At 61.8% G+C, this 23,512-nt stretch overlaps 10 protein-coding genes across 10 annotated transcripts; 6 read left to right on the top strand and 4 right to left on the bottom strand.

Moving 5' to 3' along the window:
- Positions 1-84: 84 nt before the first annotated feature.
- Positions 85-1,365, top strand: RHTO_05295 (alpha/beta hydrolase; the record flags this gene model as incomplete). Its single annotated transcript, XM_016418957.1, has 1 exon — positions 85-1,365. One exon carries the CDS (start codon positions 85-87, stop codon positions 1,363-1,365), a length of 1,281 nt encoding a protein of 426 aa, XP_016270251.1.
- Positions 1,366-1,470: 105 nt separating this feature from the next.
- RHTO_05296 (NADH dehydrogenase (ubiquinone) 1 alpha subcomplex 13) lies at positions 1,471-2,219 on the bottom strand (the record flags this gene model as incomplete). The annotated part of the gene is made up of 4 exons (XM_016418958.1): positions 1,471-1,530; positions 1,592-1,733; positions 1,925-2,074; positions 2,200-2,219. The coding sequence occupies 4 exons, from the start codon at positions 2,217-2,219 to the stop codon at positions 1,471-1,473; spliced, it is 372 nt and encodes a 123-aa protein (XP_016270252.1).
- Positions 2,220-2,340: 121 nt separating this feature from the next.
- RHTO_05297 (RNA-binding protein) lies at positions 2,341-3,286 on the top strand (the record flags this gene model as incomplete). The annotated part of the gene is made up of 3 exons (XM_016418959.1): positions 2,341-2,704; positions 2,785-2,985; positions 3,060-3,286. The coding sequence occupies 3 exons, from the start codon at positions 2,341-2,343 to the stop codon at positions 3,284-3,286; spliced, it is 792 nt and encodes a 263-aa protein (XP_016270253.1).
- Positions 3,287-4,087: 801 nt separating this feature from the next.
- On the top strand, positions 4,088-11,562 carry RHTO_05298 (chromatin remodeling complex subunit, Chd3; the record flags this gene model as incomplete). Its single annotated transcript, XM_016418960.1, has 25 exons — positions 4,088-4,396; positions 4,578-5,405; positions 5,469-5,641; positions 5,700-6,058; positions 6,121-6,310; positions 6,370-6,667; positions 6,727-7,129; positions 7,189-7,317; positions 7,376-7,490; positions 7,555-7,703; positions 7,760-7,812; positions 7,873-8,146; positions 8,201-8,224; positions 8,287-8,429; positions 8,491-8,642; positions 8,709-8,889; positions 8,948-9,056; positions 9,112-9,170; positions 9,227-9,273; positions 9,334-9,409; positions 9,466-9,544; positions 9,603-9,667; positions 9,726-10,058; positions 10,116-10,554; positions 10,616-11,562. The coding sequence occupies 25 exons, from the start codon at positions 4,088-4,090 to the stop codon at positions 11,560-11,562; spliced, it is 5,934 nt and encodes a 1,977-aa protein (XP_016270254.1).
- Positions 11,563-11,745: 183 nt separating this feature from the next.
- Positions 11,746-14,226, bottom strand: RHTO_05299 (F-box and leucine-rich repeat protein 7; the record flags this gene model as incomplete). The annotated part of the gene is made up of 3 exons (XM_016418961.1): positions 11,746-13,148; positions 13,212-13,470; positions 13,531-14,226. The coding sequence occupies 3 exons, from the start codon at positions 14,224-14,226 to the stop codon at positions 11,746-11,748; spliced, it is 2,358 nt and encodes a 785-aa protein (XP_016270255.1).
- A 1,024-nt stretch (positions 14,227-15,250) lies between these two features.
- Positions 15,251-16,457, bottom strand: RHTO_05300 (DUF1264 domain protein; the record flags this gene model as incomplete). Its single annotated transcript, XM_016418962.1, has 6 exons — positions 15,251-15,723; positions 15,848-15,893; positions 15,977-16,153; positions 16,212-16,239; positions 16,305-16,346; positions 16,453-16,457. The coding sequence occupies 6 exons, from the start codon at positions 16,455-16,457 to the stop codon at positions 15,251-15,253; spliced, it is 771 nt and encodes a 256-aa protein (XP_016270256.1).
- A 452-nt stretch (positions 16,458-16,909) lies between these two features.
- Positions 16,910-18,253, bottom strand: RHTO_05301 (60S ribosomal protein l10a; the record flags this gene model as incomplete). The annotated part of the gene is made up of 8 exons (XM_016418963.1): positions 16,910-16,966; positions 17,028-17,141; positions 17,206-17,229; positions 17,301-17,453; positions 17,515-17,659; positions 17,895-17,962; positions 18,086-18,094; positions 18,164-18,253. The coding sequence occupies 8 exons, from the start codon at positions 18,251-18,253 to the stop codon at positions 16,910-16,912; spliced, it is 660 nt and encodes a 219-aa protein (XP_016270257.1).
- A 662-nt stretch (positions 18,254-18,915) lies between these two features.
- Positions 18,916-19,871, top strand: RHTO_05302 (uncharacterized protein; the record flags this gene model as incomplete). Its single annotated transcript, XM_016418964.1, is given in 4 exon segments — positions 18,916-18,986; positions 19,001-19,296; positions 19,362-19,493; positions 19,558-19,871. The coding sequence occupies 4 exon segments, from the start codon at positions 18,916-18,918 to the stop codon at positions 19,869-19,871; spliced, it is 813 nt and encodes a 270-aa protein (XP_016270258.1).
- A 621-nt stretch (positions 19,872-20,492) lies between these two features.
- RHTO_05303 (uncharacterized protein) lies at positions 20,493-21,412 on the top strand (the record flags this gene model as incomplete). Its single annotated transcript, XM_016418965.1, has 4 exons — positions 20,493-20,880; positions 20,941-21,069; positions 21,131-21,266; positions 21,322-21,412. The coding sequence occupies 4 exons, from the start codon at positions 20,493-20,495 to the stop codon at positions 21,410-21,412; spliced, it is 744 nt and encodes a 247-aa protein (XP_016270259.1).
- Positions 21,413-22,148: 736 nt separating this feature from the next.
- RHTO_05304 (tyrosine aminotransferase) lies at positions 22,149-23,402 on the top strand (the record flags this gene model as incomplete). Its single annotated transcript, XM_016418966.1, has 6 exons — positions 22,149-22,167; positions 22,231-22,250; positions 22,326-22,403; positions 22,456-22,625; positions 22,681-22,864; positions 22,914-23,402. 6 exons carry the CDS (start codon positions 22,149-22,151, stop codon positions 23,400-23,402), a joined length of 960 nt encoding a protein of 319 aa, XP_016270260.1.
- Positions 23,403-23,512: the final 110 nt, after the last annotated feature.

A 23,512-nucleotide genomic window follows, 5' to 3' on the forward strand; every position in this document is an offset into this window, starting at 1 on the left:
CCGCTTAGAGCTGCCACAGCGACTTACACGCCGCTCCTCAAGCCCCGCCAAGTCCTCCCCTCTCGCCTCGCTCCGCTCATCAACATGTCGGCCACGCCGCCTGCAGCGGCTCAGGACGCACTGCCGCCCGCGTACCGAGATCCGAAAGCCTATATGAACGACCCGCGCTTCCACCGCACGATCTCCTACCGTCCCTCGTACTCCTCGAGCAGTCCGCCCCACACCATCTCCTTCGCCTTCGCAGGGTCCTCCAGTCCCGATGCGCCGACGGTAGTGTGGCTGAACGGAATGGGAGGACACCGGTTGGCCGCCGTTCTGCTCGATGGGTTGTTCGCCGCGAAGGGTGTTCGCCTCGTTGCCCTCGACCGACCGTCTGGCGGCAAGAGCACGCCCGTTCCGCTCGCCAACCGAGTGCAAGCATCGCACGAAGCCCTTCTCGCCATTCTCGCCGAACTCGAGATCAAGCGGTTCTCGATCCTCTCGCACTCGAACGGCCTTATCTATACCCTCTTCACGCTGCTCAACCTCCCTTCCGACTTGGTCGTCCTCTCATGGACCATCTCCTCCCCATACGTCCCGCCCTGGCTCTCCGGTTCGCAACTCCTCTCCCTCGCACGATGGGTTCCCGCACCGCTTACGTCTCGCCTCGGAACTCTCGTCGGTGGCTTGCAGAAGGTCGCAGAGCCCGTCATGCGAAGCGCGGGGTGGAGCAGCGGCGTCGTCAAGGACTGGGGCAGCGCCTTTGTCAGCATGGGCACGTCGGTACCAAGCGAACCCGCTACGGCGGCACCAGCGACGAACGAAACGGGCGAGGTCGATGAGTCGCAGATCCAGCCTGAGCTGCTACCGCCGCCAAGACAGCTCGCGCGGTTCCGACGACTGAACGCGCGGAGACCGCCGCATAAGAAGCTGTTTGGCGGCGAGTTCATCCCACCTGGAATGTTCAACGAGGGGATGAAGATGGCGATTGCGGAGGGTCTGGACGCGATGGGTCTCGAGGCGATGATCTGCTTGCGACAAGGCGACGGCACAAGATGGGGGTGGGGCGAACCCAAAGAGGGCACAAGCGAGGCGAGGGAGGAAGCCGAGGCAAAGTTGTACGAGCGGGGTTTTGCGGCGCTCAAGGCGCACCTCGCCGAGAGTAGCATGCAGGTGGAGATGAGCGTCTGGTACGGCGAGGATGATGCGCTGGTGCCGGCCAAGGGGAGGGCGTACTTGCGCGAGTTGCTGGTGGACTCGCTCGGAATGATGGAGGCGGATCGGTGGAGGGAGATTGAGGATGCTGGTCATGACGATACGCTAGGGCTCAGCTGCGTGATGGAGCAGCTGTTAGACAACGTTATACGCGTACATCAGCGGATGTGAGGGTTGCTGTCCGCAATCCAAGCGACTAGACGCCTCTCCTCTGCCGTGCCAGCTGAGTGCGGAAGACTCGAGACAATGGCAATACACAGACGAAAGGGCAACGGCTCAGAGAACGACGATCGTGGAAGGGGTGTATCGCTTGCTGTGGTAGTTCTTCGCGCCGACCTGTTCGTTCGAGAAGCAAGGTCAAGCGGGTCCTGGGATAGCGAGAACAGGCTTGACGCACCTCCCAGTCCGGAACATCCTTCATGATCTCCCTCTCGCGCGCCAACGCAGCCTGCTCCCTCCGGTACGTGTCGCGGTCGCCCTCGGCCAGGAGGAGAGGGGTGAGGTGGATGCGCGACCACGCCCTCTCGCGCTGGAGTTCCCTGTGATGCGGGCGAAGGACAGAATCTCAGCCGAGTCCGGAACACGTCAACGGCTCGTTTGTGATGGTAGGCGAGAAGGGGGTCATTCGCGACGAGGAGAAGAGTCCAGTCCAGTTGCCTCGAACCAGCTCAGACGCCTACGCAAGCCCCACATCGGCTTCAAGAACGCTGTGAGAACCGTTCTGACGCACCGCTGCTCGAGGTTGCCCAGCCCGACCCGCCAGAAGCCAAAGCCGCAGATGAGGGCGACGGCGCCGAAGACGACGGCGCCTCCGGGTCCCTTGATGGGCAGGTTGCGCTTGTACTTGATCGGTGCGAATCCACCTGCTGGCGGAAGATCCCTGCGCGCGGTTGTGCGTGTGTGAGCGCCCCATCGCCAGGTGAGGAGGAGAGTGGGACGACGAGAACACCCCGCGGGTCCGTTCGTTCGCTGAGGTAGTCCAGTGAGCCGCTAGAATGAACGTACTGCTTGAACGGAGTCGCCATCGTCGCTCGTTGACCGTGTGCAGCGATGTGCCCTGGCCAACCCTCGCCTCCTTGCGGGTCTCGCACTCACCACAAACACAACCACCCGCTGGGACGCTAAGGGACACGCTCGACAGCTGAGATGGCCTCGAACAATCCCTACGCCAAGCCGAACGGCGGCTACTCGGCTTACTCGCCCTCCAACTCCTACGGCCAGGCCAGCACCTCGTACACGGCGGCGGCGGCCGGAGCGTACCCGCCAGTCGCAGCAGCAGGGCCTGCTTACCCGGCGTACCCGACTGCGGGCCCAGCAGCAGGGCCGAGCATTCCTGCCGGCGGCTACGACATGAACCTCGCCCAGCAGTCGTCCATCTACACGCCCGAGGCGGCAAAGTCGGGCAGGCCGGTCGCCAGCGTCGCCAACAAGGGCAAGGCGCGGACCACAGTGCTGCGCAAGGGCGGTGGAGAGGTCTGGGAGGACCAGAGTCTGCTCGAGTGGGATCCTTGTGAGTCGGCGTCGGCCACGGTCTCTCCTGCCTGCTGTCCCGGACAGGCAGACTGACCTTTTCCTCGTCGTCCCTTGCAGCCCACTTCCGACTGTTCATCGGCGACCTCGACCCAGCCATCTCGGACGATGCCTTTCAAGCCGCCTTCTCCGGCCCTCGCTTCCCCTCCTTCGTCAAGTCCAAGGTCATCCGCGACAAGTACACCAACAAGGGTCGAGGGTACGGCTTTGTCTCGTACAGCGATCCGGAGGACTTCCTGAAGGCTTGGAAGGAGATGAACGGTGAGTTGCGCCCCGTGTCTACACAGGCGTCGCTCGCCTCGCTGACTCTGTTGCTTTTGTATCGCGTTACACAGGCAAGTACGTTGGCATGCGTCCCGTCACGATCAAGAAGGCGAACGCAGGCGTCAAGGCCGTCAACATCGGTTCGAAGAAGGCCCAGCAACTCGAGGCCAAGCAGCCGCAGAAGACCGGCACGGTCCCGTACGAGCGCGCGAATGCCGAAGAGGCGGGTCACAGGGCGATCCCGGGCGAGAAGGGGTACGGACCGCAGAGGAGCAGGAAGACGTACATTCGTCGGTGATGGGAGGAGCTTGTTGTGCGTGGACTGCCTCTTCCTTTCCCTCTGCCACCTTTCCTAGCAGTGCAAACTCGACCAAGCGTGTTGTTCCAATTTGCGCGGATCAGTTGGCGTTGATGCGTGAGCTCCCTTTCGTGCTTCTTTCTCTCCGTCGAACTGGCTCATCATCCGCTCTCCGCGTTCCTCCCGCAACATTCAGTCCATCGCGCTCGCCATCCCTCACTCTTCGATGGACAACAGCGTCCTCCCGCATCGAGCGGCAAATTTGCGACAAGCGCTTTGCTTTGCGCTGCTTCAGCCTTTCCGCCCGCAGCGCCCGTCCACGTCGACGGCGCCTGCTCCGCCGCCGCTACTACGCTGCTACCCTCGCTTCTGGATCGCTCGCTTGCTTTGCAAGGTATTAGCACCGCGCCGCCGCTCGTCCAGCGCTTGAGTTGTCGAGTCCTCGGCCAACTGTTCTTCATGTGGCATTCGTCGCGATATACTGACGCGTAGTTCTCGGTCATCCGTGCTCTGTAATTGACAACGCAACGCTACACAGCAGCCCAGACGGTGTCATTGCCGCAGAGCGGGAGGTACCAAAGCGAGAGAGCGTCGGAATGGCCTCCCTGCGCGTCGCCAGCCCTTGTGGGCCCTGCTCCCGACACAAGCCAACTCTCAGCGAGCCAGAAAGCCTTGCAACGCCGTCTCTACGCTTCATTCCAAGTTGTCAACAACTCCTCTCTCGCGTCGCGACCTGGTTGACCTTCGTCCACCTCGCTCTCTTTGTGCTGGGACATTCTGCTTGATAGCACTGCGCCGTACATGGTACGCTCAGTCTCGCCGAGCGCGCCGCCGCGCTCGAAAGACCGCGACCGGTCCAGCCGTCCTTCATCAGCAATCGCGACCTCATCCTTCCTTCACGGCTCGCCCTCGCGCTCAGGCAGCGCAAACGCGGGCGCGTCCGTCAGCAAAGGGATGGATGACTCGACTGGCAAGGCGGCGGCCGCAGGCGATGGTACGGATTTGAAGCAGGACGCGCCGAAGGTTGCGCGGATCCTGAGCGTTCAGCAGACGGAGGGTATGGGCAAGACGTATCTGTGCGTGCTCGAGGGTAGCGGGAAGAAGGTCCAAGTACGTTCGACTCGTCCTGAACAGCTGGTCGGGAGGACGATGCCGCTCGCTTCGCTCGCTCGCGAAGGGATCTCGGGCGGTTCGCAGTGCGCACTGTTCTGCGCATCCTACGGTCACGCAGAGAGTGATCGACAATCATAGAGGCGGTTTAGCTGATGGTACCTGCCCCTCGTGCTCGCAGCGGACCCGCTCTCAGCTTCGCGACCTCGCGCCCGACCTCCTCTCCGCCTTCGACGGCTCGCAGAAGTCTGCAAGCGCTACTACATCTCGCTCGTCTTCCTCCGACTCCGATGCGGCCGTTGCGGCAGTTCTGCGCAGACGGAGGGGCGCCTCAAGGGCGGCCAAACCATCGACGAAGGGCAAGGGAAAGGCGCGCGCGGTCGACGATGACGACGAGGAGATGCAGGATGCAGAGGGTGATGCAGGCGGGAGCAGCGATGAGCCCGACAACTCAGCCGACGAGACAATGGACGAGCCGTCATCGACTTCGGCGTCTGAGAATGAGGACAGCGAGGACGACATGTCGGACGACGAGCTGGCGATCGGGTCGCGAAGGCGTCGCTTAAGGAAGGGCAAGGCGAAGGCTGTGAAGCCGACGCGTCGCTCCGGGCGCCGCGAGGGGAAGAAGGCGAAGCGCTATGACTTTGGCGACGGCAGCGGCCCGTCGGACGACTCCGGCGCAGAGTCCGTCTCCGCCACGACGTCGTCTTCTGGCTCGGCGCGCGAGACGCGTGCCTCGAAGGCGAGGAAGACGCGGTCGTCGCCGGAGGAGGGCGAGTCGAGGTCGGGCGAGTCGAGCGACGAGCTATCGATGACGGCCCGTCCGCGCCGCGTTCAACCCCAACCGCCTCGCTCGCCGGCGAAGAAGCCGCACGTCCCACTGCGCAAGTCGACCGCCGCCGTTGTGGACTCGGAGGAAGAGGGCGAGGAGCAGGACGAGCTGGCGTCCGACTCGGCGCAGGGAGATGTGCAGGAAGTTGGACAGAGGCCGCAGGACCAGCATCGCGAGGTGCGTTGCCTGACTTGTCATTTTCTGCGCTTGCGACTGACCCTTCCTCTTCCGCCCCGACAGACCTGCGCCAAATGCGGTCAAGCCTCGGCTTCCGAGCTGTTCCGTCTCCTCAACGAGCGCAAGCGTCGTAAGAAGCCCGGTCGTAAGCGGAAGCGTGACATCCTCGAGGAAGACACCGACGCAGAGGAGGAGCGACTTGAGAAGCTGGGCGCTTGGGTGGAGTGCGGCGTCTGGTGAGCTGTCCTCATCTTCCTGAACTCAGACCAGCTCGCTAACACAGCATTCATGCAGCTGCGTCGCCTATCACTTCGGCTGCCTTCCCGCCTCGCAGAAGCGCGAGATCACCGACCAGCTCAAGGAAGAACACCTCGCTCTCTACGAGACCGTCGACACCGCCGACAAGCCCGCCACCCTCGCCGTCCCCGCCGGTACGACGACAGGCGGATCGAGCCTGACACCCGTCACCGCCTCGACCTCCGCGTCGGCTGCGACTTCAAAGTCCGGCTCGCCTCGCCTCGACATTCCAAAACGCGAGAAGTACGAGCTCGACCCCGAGCGGGTGTTCACGATGCGCAAGTGCCCGTCGTGCAAGAAGATGGGCGGAAGGAGGTGCTTCGTTTGCGGCGTTAGTGGGAAGGTGGTCACCAAGCGTGAGTTGCGCTCGTCCTCTTCCGCTCTCCCACGATCGCTGACTCAGCTTCCTGCTGAACAGGCGAGCGGGAGGAGCTGGGCAAGAAGGGTGATGAGCCGGCGGAAGGTGCGGAGCAGGCTGCCAAGCTGGGGGAGGATAACAAGGAGCAGACAGGCAACGCAGATGCGACGATGGCGGATAGTCACGCTGAGGTCTCGAAGAAGCCTGACGCCCCGGAGATTGTCCCCGGTCAGATGTTCCGTTGCTCGAGGTGCGTTCGCTTTGAGTTTGAGCAAGCAAGTAGCTCACGCTCTGCCAATTCTTCCGCAGGTGCAAGCGCGTCGCTCACTACGGCTGCCTCGACAACGACGAACCGGATTGGACATTCGAGCAGCACTGCCAGTCGTACTTTGACTGGCAGATCTGCCACGACTGCTACAACTTCAACGTCCCGCTCGACGTCATCCTCGCCTGGAGGGAGACGCAGCCTGTCGCTGACGTCGGACCGGACGATGTGGAGTCCGATGACGAGGTCGTGGAGCGGATTGAGGGCGAGAAGCGGGTCGACGAGAAGACCAAGAAGGTCGTGGTCCTGCCATCCCCAAAGGACCTGCGTGCCAGTGCCGAGGTGCGCTCGCATGGCCGCCCAAGAATGGCGAGCGATTCTGACGCTGCTCACTCCTGCAGTACCTCGTCAAGTGGCAGGAGATGAGCTACCGGCACCTCGTCTGGGTTCCGCACGCCTTCCTCGCCGCCGCCTACCCGAGCAAGCTTGCCAACTTCCTCAGCCGCGGATCGACGGTCACGTTCGAGCCTGCGAACGACGATGACGACGAGGACGCCGACCCGACCGATGTCAAGCACGAGAACGAGGAAGCCCCCTTGCCGGACCCGAACGCGCTCGACCGAATTCCGAAATCGTGGCGGACTGTCGATCGCATCCTCGACGTCTGGTTCGACCACCCGAAGAAGGAGGGTGAGCACGTCGGCTTCACCGAGTACCGCAAGAAGCTGCCGCAGGACGCCGACGATAGCATCAAGCTCGTCTCGCAGTGCTACATCAAGTGGGGAGAGCTCCCGTATGCACAGTGTGCGTCGCACCTTCTGGCCCTATCTCCTCAAGGCCTTGAGCTGATCCCTCGGTCACAGCCACGATCGAAGCGCCGCCGGAGGAGGACGAGGAAGGCTACGATGCGTTCGTCAAGGCATACAAAGCGTTCCTCGCAGCTTCCGAGCCGAGTATGAGCGTACCGAAGCTCAACAAGAAGCAGATGGACGGTGCGCTCACTTCATTGTCCGCATCTTCCTTCCACTGACCTCTCCCTTGTACGCACAGAACTCGACCGTCCTCGCGACCCAAAGCGCTTTAAGCCTCTCGAAGCTCAGCCGGACTACATCAGCGGCGGAAAGCTGATGGACTTCCAGATTGCCGGTGTCAACTTCCTCCGCTAGTGCGTCGTCAGTCGTCGAGTCTTGCCCGAACGGAGCGCTCACGCACCGGCACTACGTCTGCAGCCAATGGTGGCAGCGCAAGGGCTGCATTCTCGCCGACGAAATGGGTCTCGGCAAGACCTGCCAGATCATCAGCTTCCTCAGCTACCTCAACCGCGACGAAGGCGCTCGACCTTTCCTCGTCGTTGTCCCTAACTCGCTCATTGGCAATTGTGCGTCTCCTTTCGGTCTGCAATCCGCTTGGAACACGCTGACGGGCCCGATACAGGGATGCGCGAGTTCGATAAGTGGGCACCGACGATGCGAGTCGTCCCGTACAACGTGTGTTCCCTGGGCTGACCTTCCTTCCCGCGTCCGCCGAGCTGACGGCTTTGCGTGCAGGGCGACGGCGAGTCCCGCAAGATCATCGAGGACTACGAGCTCTTCGATTCTCGCGGTTCCCTTAAGACGCACGTCGTCCTCGCCACCTACGAGGCTGTCCAGGGCAATGCTCGCGTCTTCCGCCGCGTCGATCGCTGGGATTGTCTTGTCGTTGACGAAGGTCAGCGTCTCAAGGGCGGCAAGGACAGCCAGCTCTACAACGCCATCGCATCGCTCAGGATCGCACAACGTGTCATTCTTTCTGGCACGCCCCTGAATAACAACCTTCGCGAGCGTGAGTGAGCCGAGTGCTTCGCGTCTGTGCGATGCTGACAGGCTCGCCTCGCAGTGTTCAACCTTCTCGCTTTCATCAGTGCGCCGGAATTTCGCCGCTTCTTTCGCGGAACGCGTGCTGACTGCCAGCGCCATCTGCAGACCCGGCCGAATTCACCGACATCGAGGCGTTGACGCGCCGTTTCGCCGAACTGACGCCCGAGCTGGTCGAGGAGGTCCGCGAAATGCTCAAGCCGTACTTCCTTCGTCGGACGAAGGATCTCGTTCTCAATCTGCCGCCGCTGGTAAGTCGCGACAATATCTCGTTACGGAATCCCCTGCTGACGATGTCCCACCGCCACGCAGCTCGAGGTCGTTGTGCCGGTCAGCATGACCGTCCTGCAGCGCCAGATCTACCGCGGCATTCTCGAACGCAACGCCGGCGCCATCCGCTCAATCGTCCAGAAATCGGGGACGAACACGAATGGCCGCGCCAAGCCGAAGAAGAGCAACTTCAGGTGCGCTCTTTTGCCTCGCTGAAGTGGCGGGCTAAGCTGACTAGGGCTCCGCATTCGTACGAACAGCAACATCCTCATGGAGCTGCGGAAAGCTCTTTGCCACCCGTACCTCGTTGACGACGACATTGAGCCGCGCAACGTGACGCCGCAGCAAAGCCAGGTCAACCTGACGGAAGCCTCCGCCAAGTTCGTCCTGCTGGCGCGCATGCTTCCGAAGCTCAAGGCCGCAGGTCACCGCGTCCTCATCGTAAGTTGCGTTGTGTCGTCCCTTCGCAGTTCTTGACTGACGCATTACGCTCCCGCAGTTCTCGCAGTTTAAGCTCACGCTCAACATCGTCGAACGCTTCTTGGCCGGTCTCGAGCTCAAGTACCTCCGCCTCGACGGTGACACTCCGCAGCTCGAGCGTCAGCGAGGTAAGGTCTCACGGGCCGCGTGTTTCTCAAGCCCGCTCATGCGCTTCCACTGCAGACGTCGACACGTTCAATGCGCCTGGGTCCGAGTACTTCGCGTATTTGCTCAGCACGAGGGTGCGCTAGCTCACTGCCCCGCACGGCTTCATGAAGGCTGACTTGGACTCTTGCAGGCTGGCGGTGTCGGTCTGAACATCACCTCGGCGGACGTTGTCATCATGTCAGCTCCATGCGAACTCGTCGTGTTCGTTGAAGCATGCTGACCACCGAGCTTCCGCAGCTACGACCAGGACTTCAACCCGCAGATGGACATCCAGGCCATCTCTCGCGCTCATCGCATCGGTCAGACGAAGCCTGTGAGTCGCTTCGCCCTCTCGGCGCGTACCCATCGACTCATCTGCGTTCTCCGCAGGTCCGCGTCTTCAAGCTGCTCGTCAAGGGGACGTGCGAGGAGAAGATTCTCAACGCGGGCAACAAGAAGCGTGGCCTCGGTTCGTCAACTTCGTCCTCCTCGATCACCCTCCCATTTGACAGGGAATCTACCTGCAGAGCACCTGATCATCCAGCGCATCGACGCTCAGGACGAAAGCGAAGACATGGAGTCGATGCTTCAGGTACGCACGTCTCCTCCCGCAAAGCGTATGCGTCGCTGACTATGCTGCGCCTCGACAGTTCGGCGCGAAAGCTGTCTTCGACGAAGCCGCTGCCGAGGCAGCGGCAATCCGATACAACGACTCGGACATCGACGCCTTACTCGCCAAGACGGCCGAGCCCATCGAGAAGGAATCCGACTCGTCGGCTACCTTCTCCCACGCGCAGATCTGGGTGCGCGAGAACGGCGAGCTCGATGCCGCACCGCAGGAAGCTGCGGAACCCGCCGCGGACAGCACCGAGGATTTGCATGACTTCTGGAGCAAAGTCGTCGAGCAACAGCAGGAAGCGGAGAAGGCGAGCAAGGCGGCGCAGGCTGCGACCGTCGGACGCGGCAAGCGGAGACGAGCTCAGGTGCGTGGCTTTCACGCTTCTGGGAGCTCAACTGTAGCTGACTACCGCCCCAATTAGGTTAACTACAAGATCGGCGGCGAGTCGCCTAACAAGCAGGCGAAGAAGCTGGATTCAAAGAGCCCGTCCGCGCACGACCATTCGTCCGGCGACGAATACCGCATGCGTCCAGACGAGCTCGACTCGGACGACGAAGCAGCCGCTGCGATGGACGTCGACGACGGCTTGCAGGAAATCGAAGGCATTGCCAAGCCGCCTCCGCTCGCTCGCCTTGACCCAGCACAGACACCTGGCGCGACCAACTCGGACGCAAGCAAGTCGCAGGCTCGGAAGGGCGTCGTGACGGATTCCGCAGAACTCGCTGCCTTGCGTGCAGAGAAGGCGAAGAAGCGGACGGACGCAATCGATGCCCTCTTTCGCGCGGCAGGCGACCTCAACGACAAGACTTCGCTCGATCTGCTTCGAAGTGCTCGCTCTTCCGACTCGCGCAAGGAGCAGAGTGCGTCTCCTGATCTGCGGACTTTATGAAGGAGGCGGTACTGACTTCGCTTCGCGCCCAGCCTCTCTCCTCCGCCAAGCCACACACCGCATCGAATCGCTTCGCCAGCAGCTCCGCCAACACCCTCTCGCAGCGAACTCCTCCGTCGTCAACCGACCGCAACCGATGGCCTCGTCTTCCGGCTCGCACGCGAAGAATGCTCCGTCAGTCTCGCATGCCCAGCCTGCTCCGCCGAGCGAACGAGCGACTGCACAAGGCGACAAGGGCCCGGCCAAGGCGCAACCACTCGCCGGCGGATCGCAGCTTTCTGAAGCAGACGCGCAGAGGCAGGTCAAGGAGCGGGAGGAAGCGAAACGGCTGCGGAAGGAGAAGCGCGCACGCGAGTTGGAGAAGCAACGACAAGCGGATGCTGCGGACAGACCGCCAGCCACATCGGTCCCGCCCACGGCCGCCGAGCCGCCCGCCGCATCAGTCGTCGCTGCTCCAGCACGCTCAGGCGTCGAGCCTGCATCCGTCTGGAAGCGGCCAACGCCACCTTCTGCGGCGGCTTCTCGTTCGCCGACTCTGGCTTCGCCTTCAACCCTCAAGCCGTTTTCGCTCCCGCCGCACGCTTCCACATCCGCTTCTGCGAGCGGCAAGTCAAAGTCGCCAACGATTCTCGCCGCCCCCGCGATGGCGCCGTCAAGGTCGGGCGACAAGTCCGATTCTTCCAAGTCGTCCACCTCGTCGTCGTCGAAGTACAAGCAGTCAACACTGTCTTTCGGCCGTCCGGCTCCCAAGGCTTCGTCCAGCGGGACGTCAACGGCGCCCGCCCCCGCCAAGGCGTCACCCCCTTCATTGTTCGCTGCGTCCCGCCAGCCTCCCCCTTCCTCGTCCGCCACCGGCACAGACGCGCAACCCAAAGCGTCGACTGCCGTCGCGAAGCCTCCGCCTGCCGTTCCCCGGTCCGCGCCCGTCGCCAAGAAGGCCGAAATCCTCGTCATTTCCGACTCTGAAGATGATTCTTAGACCCGCTTGACCCTCGCTTACTGTGCATACCCCTTTCTCTGCTTCGCATACCATGTTCGTACTACCGAGATACTGCACTGCACTTCATTTCCATCCAACCATGGCTGAGGCTACACGGGGCGAGAAAGGACATCGAGCTACAAAGCGAAGAATAGTCTAGGGATGCCACTAAGTACACAATGCTTAGGAGACGACGCAGGCGACCCGCCCGTCCTCGTCGTCGCCCGTGTCGGTGCGCCTGAGCACTTCCGAGTCGCTCATCGCCCTCGTCCGCAGCGCACCCTGCCTCGGCTCGCCACCTGCGCCTCCCGCCTTCTCCTGTCTCTTCTTGGCGGCAGTCGTCTCGCGAACGGCGAGAGCGGCATCCACAGCGAGGTTCGAGTAGAAGGAGCGGACGACGACGCGCGATTCGTCGCACTCGCTCAGCGGAGCCTGCATCTTTTTCCGCGCCAGCGACTCCTGCGTCGGAGACGAGTCGTCGTCGTCGAGGTAGCCACCAACGACGTTCGTCCAGTAACCTCGTTGTCCGATCCTGCCGCGAAGGTTTGCCGAGCCAAGGTCGCGGCTGAGTCGCCGTCCTGTTTGGCGGTTGTCGAGGAGCGATAAGACGGCGGGATACTTGCTTGCGACGAGAGGGTCGACATCACCCTCGCGCGAGACGGCCTCTCGCTGCGCCTGCGACGCCCGCTCGCGCGCGAGCTGCACGAATTCTTTCGCGGTGCGGTCCGAGATGGCGGTCGTGTCGGCTTCGAGGACGCGCAGCTTCGGACATCCGCGTACGACGGCGGCGATGGCTGGATCCGTCAGGCTGGTGCAGGCCGAGATGACGAGATGTTCGAGGTTGGGTGCGCCTGTCGCGTCGCCAACACCGACAAGCGCGTGCAAGACGTCGTCGCCTGCTTGTTCGGCGTCTTCGATGTCGAGCTTGCGTAGCTTCGGGCAGCTGGCGACGAGACGAGCGAGGCCGTCGGTGCGAAGACGGGACCCGAGGCGGGAGAGCTCGAGGATCTCGAGGTTCGGGACGGTACCGGCGAGGTGTGAAAGGCCTACGGTAGAGACAGAGTGGCAGGCGGAAAGGTTGAGGTGGCGGAGGGATGGGAAGACTCGCTTCGACCCGCTTGTCGACGCGAGAGCGGCCCATTGGGAAGGTCGAGCAGCCGAGTCTGACGGAGTCAGCTGCTGAACGACGAGCTTGAGACCGTTGTCGGTAACGCCGTTGCACCAGGAGAGATCGAGAGTGGCGAGACGACGGTGACGGCTGAGGAACGAGGCGAGGTCGCTGCCGTTCACGCCGGAGAGACCGGCCGCCTTGAGCGTGACGAGTCCGCCGAGGAGGTCTTCGCTGGTGAACGGTCGACTGAGGGTGTTCTGTGGCGGCTGAGGCGTGTGCGGAAGTTTCTGAAGCGCCGGACCGCGCAGGTTTGGGCAGCGAGAGACGTCGAGGTGTGCGAGATGAGGGCACGACGAGCCGAGCGTGGCCATGTGTGAGTTGTCGACGCATCGGAGACTGGGTACAATAAGGCGGAGGAGGTGAGGCGAGTGCGAGAGAAGCGAGGTAAGCGATGCGGAAGTGAGCGAGGTGCAGCCTGCGAAGGTCGTTTGCGTCAGCATTCTACGGTAGCTCATGCAGTAGCGGAGCATGTGCTCACCCGTCAAGTCGATGTTCGTCAGATTCGTCAAGCCCGTGTCACTCGATCCGTCAAGCGGGACAATCATCCAAGCGAGCGTCGTCCAGTCGAGCGACTTGCCGAGTCCTCTCGCATCGAACGTCTTGACGAACCCGCCTGCTCCGACGGCGAGAGAAAGCAGGGAGGCGGAGGAGTAGGAGGTCGCGCCGAGAAGGGAAGCGGCGGGAGCTGTCGACCAGAGTTGGCCGTCGAGCGAGAGCGAACGCCAGAGTCGGCAGACCTGAACGCCAGAAGGGTATCAGTCTTCGTGATCGACTTTAAAGAGGAAGAGGTCACGCACCCTGCCCATCTTGACGAGCTCCCTACGCCCTCGCGCCCGTCCATCTCCCCATCTGTCGCACGCCTTCTCGCCCGTCCACTGTCCCTCCTTCACATCCCTCCTCCATTCCTCCTCACACACGTCGAGCAAGCCACGGAAGACTCTCAGCTGGACTTCACGCGGCAGTCGCGCGAAGAGGTCGGGCTCGGAATCCGGTTCAGCGAGTTCGAACATGTGCGAGGAGGGGTCCAAGGTGGTTGCGATAGCGGGGTTGGGTGTGGAGGAAGCGAAGCCTGAATCGAGAACGGGCGAGGAGGGACAGGTGTTGAAGGCGGAGGGGAAAGGCGACTCGTCTCTCGCGGTATCGTCCTCGATGCGAGGGTGCGTGATGGGCGGACTGATGGGCGGTACGCGGCGAGAGGCGATGTCCGTCTCGAGCAGATGGGGTGGAAGAAAGAGCGGCGCGGAATACGACCTCGACCTAGACGAGATGCGGCAGAAGACGTCGTCGTCTACGCCCGGACCATCGGCACGACTCGACGACCCAGGCGGGTTCTGCGGCGGTTTGAAGGCCTTGATGAGCTTTGCCTTGCCCTTTGCGCGCCACTTCGACAGCTTGGTCGCCTCGTCGTCGCCTGCTTCATCTGCCGCTTCGTCAGACCGCGGCGGGACGAGCGAGACGAGCGAGGTGAGGGAGCGGGAGAAGCGGCGCTTCATGCCGGGGCGCCGACGTGAGCCTTCTCTTTCTGACTCGCCGCTGGAAGAAGGGCGATAGGGCGTCATGCGGTCTTTAAAGGAGGAAAGGCGGGAGCGGCGGCCTTCGGGTCGCGAGGGCGTTGAGAAGGAGGCGTTCGCTGGCATGTCTTCGACAGTCGCAGTTGCTGATGGCGGTGGGCGAGAAGAGGCCGCTGATGGCGTCGTTACTGGATGTGACGAAGGGAGAGAAGGAGAGGGCGCCTCGAGACCGTCCAACACCTCGCTCGAGGGTGCCTCGATCCGAGCGCCTCCGAGTGTCGTTTGAGCCGCCGACGCTGACCCCGTCGAGCCAGAAGTCGACTCTCCCGCCTCCGCTCCTCCTCCTCCCGCGGCGCCCTCATAACCCGCTGATCGTCCGTCTCCCGTTCCGACCGTTTCCAGCCTCGTCCCGCCTGCGAGAGCACTCGATGAGCCCGCTGTCACTGTCGCATACGTCCTGGAGCCTGTCCTGCCTGCGCTGCAAGTTTCCCCCACCTGCGAGCCGATCAAACCTCGAGAGGGTCGAGGATGCGGCGGCGACGACATTTGCTGGCTTGGCGAGTGGTCGGAGGGGTCCAAAGCAGGCTCGAACTCTTATCTGAGGCGCGAGAGAAGTCCCCGTCGTGTGAGCGAGGCGTGAGCTCGCAGAAGAGATGAAGTCGGGCGCGGAGAGAGGGCGGCGAAGATGACCAGCGGGTGGATTCTCCTGCGTTCTGGTGCAGAGCGTTCGTTACTGTCTTCCCAGCTGTGAGTCAGAGCGAAGGAGCGGGGCGAGGGAGAGAGTGAAGAGTCGACCCTCGTCCCGATGCCTCGTCGCAAGAGCTCTTCATCGACGCCTGCATCAAAGTCAAGCTGGCAGCTGTCCACTTTGCAGCTTACGAGAGCAAGAAGTATGGCGAGAATTGCTGTCTGCACCCAGACACTGGCAGTGATGGAAGAGACCCTCGCGCTGACCTTCGCAAGCGGAATCTTCGAAAAGACGAGGACGACATGCGATTCCACGCCTTCATTGCGGCTTGACTCCTGAGCTGAGCACGTCCTCAAGTCTCTGTTTCCCCTTCCAGGTCGCCACCCTGCCTGTCCCCTGCTTCGGCTGCTCCATCTTGACGACCTTCGCCTCGAACGCCAATCCCTCATCCTTCGTATGCTCCCACTGGTCCGCCCCTTTGACCGGCTCATAACTCGTATCGAGATACTTGCTCCTCACTTCGCGCTTGTGGCTCGTCGAGACGCCAAGGACCTTATCCCTCGTCTCGAGGACTTGAGGGTCGACCTGGTCGTCGCCTGTGAAGGACATCATCAACCTCGGCGGCCCGAGAGGGAGGTCGGGGTGTTGGTCGAACGCCCAGGTGTGGATCGTCTTGCCGTACGTCGTGTGGAGCTGCTTCATCTCGGCTTGTTCTGCGGCGTCTTCGACCATCCCTGGAACCCAGTTCTTCGTCTTGAGCACGAGCTGGCCGCTCTCGACCTCGTATTTGTCTGCGAGAGTGAGAGAATGTCAGTCGGAAGGGTAGGGCGACATATTGGGACTGCAGCAACGCAAAAGGGCGGCAATGTCGAAAGCTGAAGCCGCTCGCGATGACGCCCAAGTAGCTCGACTTACGCGAATGCCAGTACTTCTTCTCGTCCTCGGGCAGTGTCTTGAAGATCTGCCGAGAGGACCGAGGAGAATCAGTCTGCGCTCGCCGGCTCACGCTTCGCAGGAAAGCACAGCCATCCGTCCGCAACTCACCTCCTCCGCAACGATATACTCAACCCCTATCAACCTCGCATCAGCCTTGTCCGAGTCGTAGATCACACACTGCCTCATGAGCGCCTTTTCGCCCGTGTGCTTCGGACAGGCGCAATAGTGGTGTGCTGGGACGAGGTTGCCGCGCGAGTCGGCGTACGAGTGGAAGGCTTGGACGTGCTGTGTCCCGTAGATCGCGTTAGGGAGGTCTAGGAAGAGCAGGAGGAGGGGAACGGACTTGGTGTATTGCGTTGACGGGTGCGAAGCTGTTTCCCTCGTCGAGCAAGGTCAGCACGCCTCGTCCCACCGATTCGAAGAACGTCTCACGCACCTAAGCATCCCACTCTGCGCGATGTACTCGTCTGTAGGTCCGCTGCGAGCGCCATCGCAAGTCCCCACATCCGCTCGTTGCGAATGTCAGCTCCGTCCGTCGTTTGCGCGCGCCAGTCGACGCGTAGCACGCGTGTGAAGCTACGCACCTCATCGTGCTGTCGTTGTGCGTGTTTGGCGGGAAGCAGCGAGTCGGAGGAAGCTGAGCAGTCGACCCCACCTTGTCGTCACTTGCGCCTCGTCGTCTCGCTCGGCGTCGCTCAAGTTCTCTCTCTCGCTGGACGTATTGGACCCGCTTGACAATACTCAATTGCGAACGAAGGAGAGGGAGGGAGGGGAGGGGGACAAAGGAGAGAAGGGATGATGTTGGCTATCGAAGTCCGAGGAGGAAGGGGAACCAGCTCCCAAGTCACCTAGCTGGCTGAGGGCTAGGCGTTGGTGACGGCAGCGTGCGCGTTTTGATTGATGGTTCGAACCCCCGCCGAAAGTAGACCGTGCGAGTTGGGCTGAATCAACACAAAAATCCTTTGTTGACCAAAAGAACCCTCTTGGATTCGCTCGAGAAAGAGAAGTTGTCGGGGGTGGAAGGGCGTCGAGTCGAGCCGCTTAGAACAAGCGCTGAGGCTTGCCCATCGACGACTTGAGGTTGAGCGACTTGACGTTCTGCGGGGCGAGGCGAAATCAGCCGCCTCCTCAGGAACAGTGACTTTCGCCGTGTACGCACCTGCCAGTGCTTCTTGAGAAGCGAGACGAGGAAGTTGACCGCAAGCATGGTGTTGGCAAGGATCTGCTCCTGGTCCATCTCGACGTGGCCGACGGCGACACCGAGGCAGAGAACCTGCGGGAGGAGGACAAGTTCTCGTCAGCCAGTTGCTCGAAATGATAGCAGCAACGGGGCGAACCTTCTTCAACTGGAACTTGAGCGTCTATTGAAGGAATGAGTAGGTTAGCTCGTGTCCGACGACGACGAGGGCGAGGGGAGGACGAGGGGACGCACCGAGCGGACGTCCGTGACCTTGTTGCCGAGGTCCTCGCCGTGCGAGACGGGGGTCGGGAACTTGCCGGCCTTGGAGAGACCCGGACCGAGGAGACGGGGGATCTGCTTGATGAGGGCCTCCGAGGCAAGGAAAGCGTCGTACTTCTTGGCGAGCTGCGAGGCGAATTCGCGGTCAGTCCCGGCGCTTCCAACGACTGTAGGGGCATTAACGTACCTTCTTGACGAGCTTCTTGTTCTTGTTGAGCTTCTTCAAGTCGTCGACCGACATGTACTCGAGCTCGATGAGCTTGGCACGGTCAATGTCGGCAGCGTCGGCGAGAATGCAGATCGACATGCGGGGACGCGGGACATGGGGGAGCCTGCGAGAGGGCGCAAGAGAGCGGTCAACGAGGTGTCCATACGGACATACCAACCTGTTGAGCCGGTCCGAATCCTTTTCGCCGGCCTGCCTCGTCGCCCGCCCGCCCGCCGGCCATCGCTCCCTCGTGCATAGTACATCCCAGACTCCATCGATTGAGTCCAAACCGCCGCGCAACCTCCCGAGACCCTCCCCTCACTTCGAACGCATCCACAGGGCGAGAGGGGCGGCCTCACTTGATGGTGCCCGAGAAACGCTTGTCGCGCTGCGGGTCGTAGTTCTTGAGGCCGATCTGGAGCTCGATCTGTGCATCGTAGCGGGCAGAAGCGCGGGAGAGTTAGCGGTCGCGTGCGAGGCGAGGTGGAGGGGCGAGGCAGAGCTCAGTCGGGGAGGGAGGGTGAGAGGGACGAAAGGAGAGCAGGCGTACGGTCTCGACCTGTTTGCGAGCAGTACTGGTCAGCACGCGCAGCTCGCAAGGCGGAAGAGCGAGAGGGAGGGGACGCACGAAGTTGCGCTTCTTCTCGCCCGACGACTCGGTGAGGATCTGAGCGATCGAGGAGCGCACGCTGCTGACGCTGAGCTTCGAAGCCGACATGGTCTGTTCGTTTGAGTTGGCGGCAGAACACGCAGGGGGAGTGAGAGAGCGGGATGGTGTGCGGGATGGGACGAGCGCGAGGGTGGCATGGCGGGCGGGAACGAGGCGTCGTGGCGGGATGCGGACAAGACTGGTCAGCGCGTGTGCTCTGTGCGTGTTCAGTGGAATGCACAGCGCACGGATAGAAGCGGGTGACCTGGGTGGGTGAGGACCAAGCCGGTGAAGACTTTGCGAGAGGACGACGACCGCCAACGAGCTCGCCCGCAACGTCTCACGGTACTGCGAGAGGAGCAGTATGTACTATCGTAGAGCGTACTGGAATTACTGCAAGCGACAACAGATTTACCTGCGAGCAAAGTCGCCTCGCTCTCCTCGTCGCCGCCCCGCTTCATCAGCTTCACCTCGCTCCGCCTCCCCAGAGCGCTCAACTGGCCTGGTGCTGCAACTAGCGTGCCTCGACTGCTTGACGCAGACACCGCTCGCGAGACCCACAGGCCAGCGTCGCGCCGTCACCACTCGTCGCTTTCTCGTTTTCGCTTGAGCAGATCTGTCGGGGTCTGCTCGGCGTCCTGCACTGCTTGGAGCCGCGCAGACTGCTCTAGCATCCTCACTCGTAGCCCTGCACGAGCACGTCCTCGCGCGAACCTGACTGTCCCCTCCTCATGTCCCTCGCCTCGCTCGTCCGATTCCTCGCATTGATCCCAACGATATTCCTCCTCTCTTACCCTGGAGCGTACGTCATCGTAGCCTCTACCCCTACTCCGACCTCTTCTCGCACATCGTCACAACTCGTGACGACTGCCCACCATGGACTGCCGAACTCGAAACGTATTACAAGACGTTCCGCCTTTATGTCTGGTACTATCTCGGTATCGACGACGGGTATGATAATGACGCGCTGAAGGCAGCGCAGGAGCGAGCGGAGGCATTGAGGAAGTCGCAGATGTCGCGAGAAGCCGACGACGGCGCTTCCCTAGCGGACCTCGAGTGGGCGATTGAGCTCCTCACGACACGGTGCCGAGTGCGCTGGGACAGGCTCTACGGTGCGTCCCTTCTCTGTTGCGGCTTCCCCCCCTCCGTCGCTGACTTCGACTTCGCCCACACCCAGGACTTCATGTCGTTCGCCAGAAGTACTTCGACAATCAACGACAGCTGCATCCCGCTGCCGACTACCTGGAGCTTACGCAGATGTTGCCTTGCGATGCGGAAGTCAAGTCGCCGAAAGCCGCTCGGCAGTCCCGTGAGTCGCCGTATCTCCAAGTTACGCACTGATGCGCCCGCTCATCTTGCCTTCCGGGTCACAGTCTGGCCCATCCCCATCAAACTTCCAAGGAATCCTGAGCTGATCCATGAGGACAAGATGATCTGCTTGCGCAACAGCGGCGTCGACTGGAGCGAGTACGCCTTGCCGGATCAGCCGACGGGGACGTCTGAGCCGGCGAGGCGGCGTATCGAACGAGGGGTACCGGCGATGGAGGAGACTGTCGCTGAGCCGGACGCAGACGTGCGCGCCATCGAGAGCACGACGACGCCTCTCCTCAATCAGTTGGACAGAGACGCCCGCTCCAGCGGCTTCTTCTCGACTTTTGGCAGCTTCTTGCGACGGCGGCACCTTTAAGCTGTCTAGGTACGTCTCTCTACCTCGCTCAGCGAGCCATTCTACCCTGCCTGACAACCTCATCCTCCGCAACAGCTTGGCTTTCTCCTCGCCTGCAACTCCTTGATCCGCTGTAGCTTCACCACCCATTTGTTGCAACGATTCTGCATTGTACGTCGTCGCATCAGCCGTTTTCGACGAATCGAGAGAGCCTCCCTCCCTCGCACACTCGCTCCGCACTCTCTCCCTTCCTACGTCTCGTCACACTCGCGCTTGACGGCTCGCCTTCACTGCTGCCGGGCTTTTATATCGCGAGAATCGCTGGCGCACGCCTCTGCACGGTCGTCCCATACTCTCCGCTGACCTCACGCCCTTTGGCGGACATCCCTCCTCCTCTGGACAGCGTCCTCGTTGCTTGCGCGCTCGTTGGATCGCATGATTCTATTGCTCTAGGACTCACACGGACCCAGCGTTACGCACACACGCCAACTTCCCCGCGTCGGACGAGACCGCCCTCCTCCTCACTTCATCAGCCAGAACCCCACACGCAGAAAGCTCCCAGGGACGACGAGACGAGCGTCTCGACAGCTACAAGGACCAGCAACCCCTCAGCATCCGCACGCCGTCTCAGCGTCCCTCGCCATGTCCCTCGCCTCTCTCGTCCCTTCGATCCAGGCGGACCCCGCTCTGATGGCCCAACTCCTTCCCTGGGGCTTGCGATACAACATTCTGCTACCCTACTGTGAAGCCGACCCCGACGACCCCGCCGCTCCCTCGCCGCGAACCGACTGTCCGCCGTGGACCGCCGAACTCGAGGCCTATCACGCTACTGTCCATCCGGACGTGTGGGCGATCTTGCGCGCAGACGATTACCTCGACACATCGGCCATTCGACAGATCCGGCTCCGGATCGAGGCGCTCAAGCAGTCGCCAAGGCGGGCAACGGAGGATGGCGCCTGTCTCGACGACCTCGAAGTAGCGCTTGACCTGCTCGAGACCCGCAGACTGCTGCGCCTGGACTCGCTGTACGGTGCGTATTCACGCTTGCCGTCAATGGATGCATCCACTGACGAGCTTGTGGCCTGGCCAGCACTCGATGTCGTTCGCGACAAGTACTTCTTTCTGAAGGCGTCTCCTTCTCTCCCGGATCCGGATCACGTCGTCGCGCAACTTCCTCGCGATCCATCTTTCAAGCCGCCTACCGCAGGAGCCGGTTCTCGTTCGTACCGCTTTTCCCCTTCAGAAGGCCTAATCACTGACTTTCTTTCTCGGACTTCCAGTCTGGCCAATCTATGTCGCCCCGCCCCCCTACCTCATCAAGTCTGACCTTGTGTGCTTTTGGCATCACGGCGTCGACTGGGACCAGTACAAGCTACCTGACTGTCCGTCGGCCAAGGCGGACGAGGCGCTCGCTCGGTACGCGCGTCTGGATGAAGAGAAGGCACCGAAGGCTTGTGGAGTTGTGATGCAGGAGGTCGCTGGTTGCGCTGGTTCGAGACGGGGCGGAGAAGCTTCTGCCGCAAGCGACCTTCGACGGCGGACTTGTCGGCCCAAGCAGGTGAGTCCTTGGTCATCTTTGTTGCGGTCCCAGTACGCGACACGTCGTTTCACCTTGCCTGATCCGCTTTCTTCTTCTGTAGACTTGATCTTGCGCCCACAGACGGTCCAGAATCCCCTTTGCACCTAATTCGTCGACTCGATGGCATCTCGTCCGCCTTTTCCGCGCTTCTACCTCGACAAGCAGGTGCGCTCAGACACTCTTCCATCGCAATGATGCCGTTCTGACGATGATGCCACGGTTCGCAGGCTCTCTCGTCTCTTCTCCCCCCTTGCTTTCGCCATCCTTCCTCTTCGCCTCGGCGGCCGTACCACCCTTCGCCTCCTTCTGTTTCCCCATCTCATTGTTGTTGCACTCAATACACATCCTTTGTGTTAGTAGCCATCCAATCCTGTACGGACTGACAACTCGCAACGCCTGTCTAGTTCCGCGAGCGGTGAGGCGTTCTCGCTTGAAGTTTTGGTAGGCTCGGTTAGCTCTGGCAGCGTCTCATATACTCGTTACGACCGTTCCAGCTCTCTGTAGCGACTTTGACGAGCGAAGTGCTGGACGCAACTCTCCTTCGAATTCGCCCCCTTCTCCTCACACTGCACCCGGCTACATCGCGCCGCATCTTGCTGAACCCGCCCGATTGCTAACTTTCACACTCTCCTACTCACTCACGACGCCGCTACTTCTGCGACGCCGTCCTCACCTCGCCCGACTCCTCATCACCTCGAACACCTCGGACAACGAAGACGATGTCGAGCGGGCTCGAGAGTGCGTGCGAGTGCCTTCCGTCGCATTGTCAGGTGTGCTAAATACTCGCACCATCGCACGCAGAGTCGCTCTTCCAGCTCAAGGTCCGCTTCGTCGACCCCCCACCTCTCGCCCACCTCTCGCCCGATGACGCTCACACACCTTGTCCCTGCGCGCAGTTCACGACGAAGCAGCTGCAGAAGCAGTCGAGGAAGGCGAGCAAGGACGAGACGACCGAGAAGGCCAAGCTGAGGAAGGTGCGCCCGTTCTCTCCTCCGTGTGCTCTGCTCGGAACGCTCGCTGACCCAGCTTGCGAAACGCAGGAGCTGCAACGAGGCAAGGCAACACGAAACTATAGCTGCCACGACGGGCGCCGAGATCCGCTACTACAACCTTCTGCCCGAGTCGAAGTGGGAGGTCGACCTTGCGCACCTCGAGTCGCAGACTGACGAGAACACGGCGTTCTGCATCCTTAAGAAGTGCGTTCGCATCCGCTGCCTTCTCCTCACTCTCTCGCTGACCTCTCGCACACAGCCCTTCGAGCCCGTGCGGTTCAAGCTGGAGCGAGGCCCACCTCCGCGACATCGCCGCCGTCATGAACCGGCACCAAGTCGTCGTGATCGCCGACGAAGTCTACGCCGGCCTCGCCTGGAACGTCATCGGTCCCCCTCCCGCTTCCGCCACTCAGCCCGCCGTCAAAGGCAAGTTCAACCGCCGCGTCTTCACGCCTTATTGCGCCTTGCCTCGTCGTTGGAGCCGTCTCGAAGCGGTGGCTCGCACCGGGCTGGCGTCTGGGATGGACGATCGTCCACGACCCACTCGGCGTCATGGGTGCCGTCCGCATCGCACTCCGCAAGAAGGCCTTTGTGATCCAAGGCCCAAACTCGACGATGCAGCGCGCCCTCCCCTCCATGCTCGCCAACACCCCCGAATCGTTCTACGTCAACACGATGGTCGAGCTCGAGCGCGTCGGAAAAGCCCTCTTTGACCGCCTCGCCCGAATCACCGGATTGAGGCCCTGTCTCCCGCAAGGAGCGATGTACCTTATCTGCGGGTACGAAGGTCTCAATTTCGAAGACGACAAGGCGTTCGTCACTGCGCTTCACAAGGAGGAACGCGTGTTCATCCTCTCTGGAGCGGCGTTCCGTTTGGATGGGTTCATGCGGTTCGTCACGACTACGCCGCTTGAAACGCTCCTTGATGCGTGCGACCGTCTCGAGGCGTTCTGCGCAAGGCACCGCAAGGACGACGCCTAGATTCTCGTTCCACTAGACTTCCCATACAGCACTACGACGCTCTTCTCCTAGACTCGCAATCGCACGCCTTGAGATAGATACCCGCATCCCCTTCGTAGACTTCGTTCTTG

The sequence above is a fragment of the Rhodotorula toruloides genome, assembly GCF_000320785.1.
Source record: "Rhodotorula toruloides NP11 unplaced genomic scaffold Scaffold31, whole genome shotgun sequence".
Classification (NCBI taxonomy): Eukaryota; Fungi; Basidiomycota; class Microbotryomycetes; order Sporidiobolales; family Sporidiobolaceae; genus Rhodotorula; species Rhodotorula toruloides.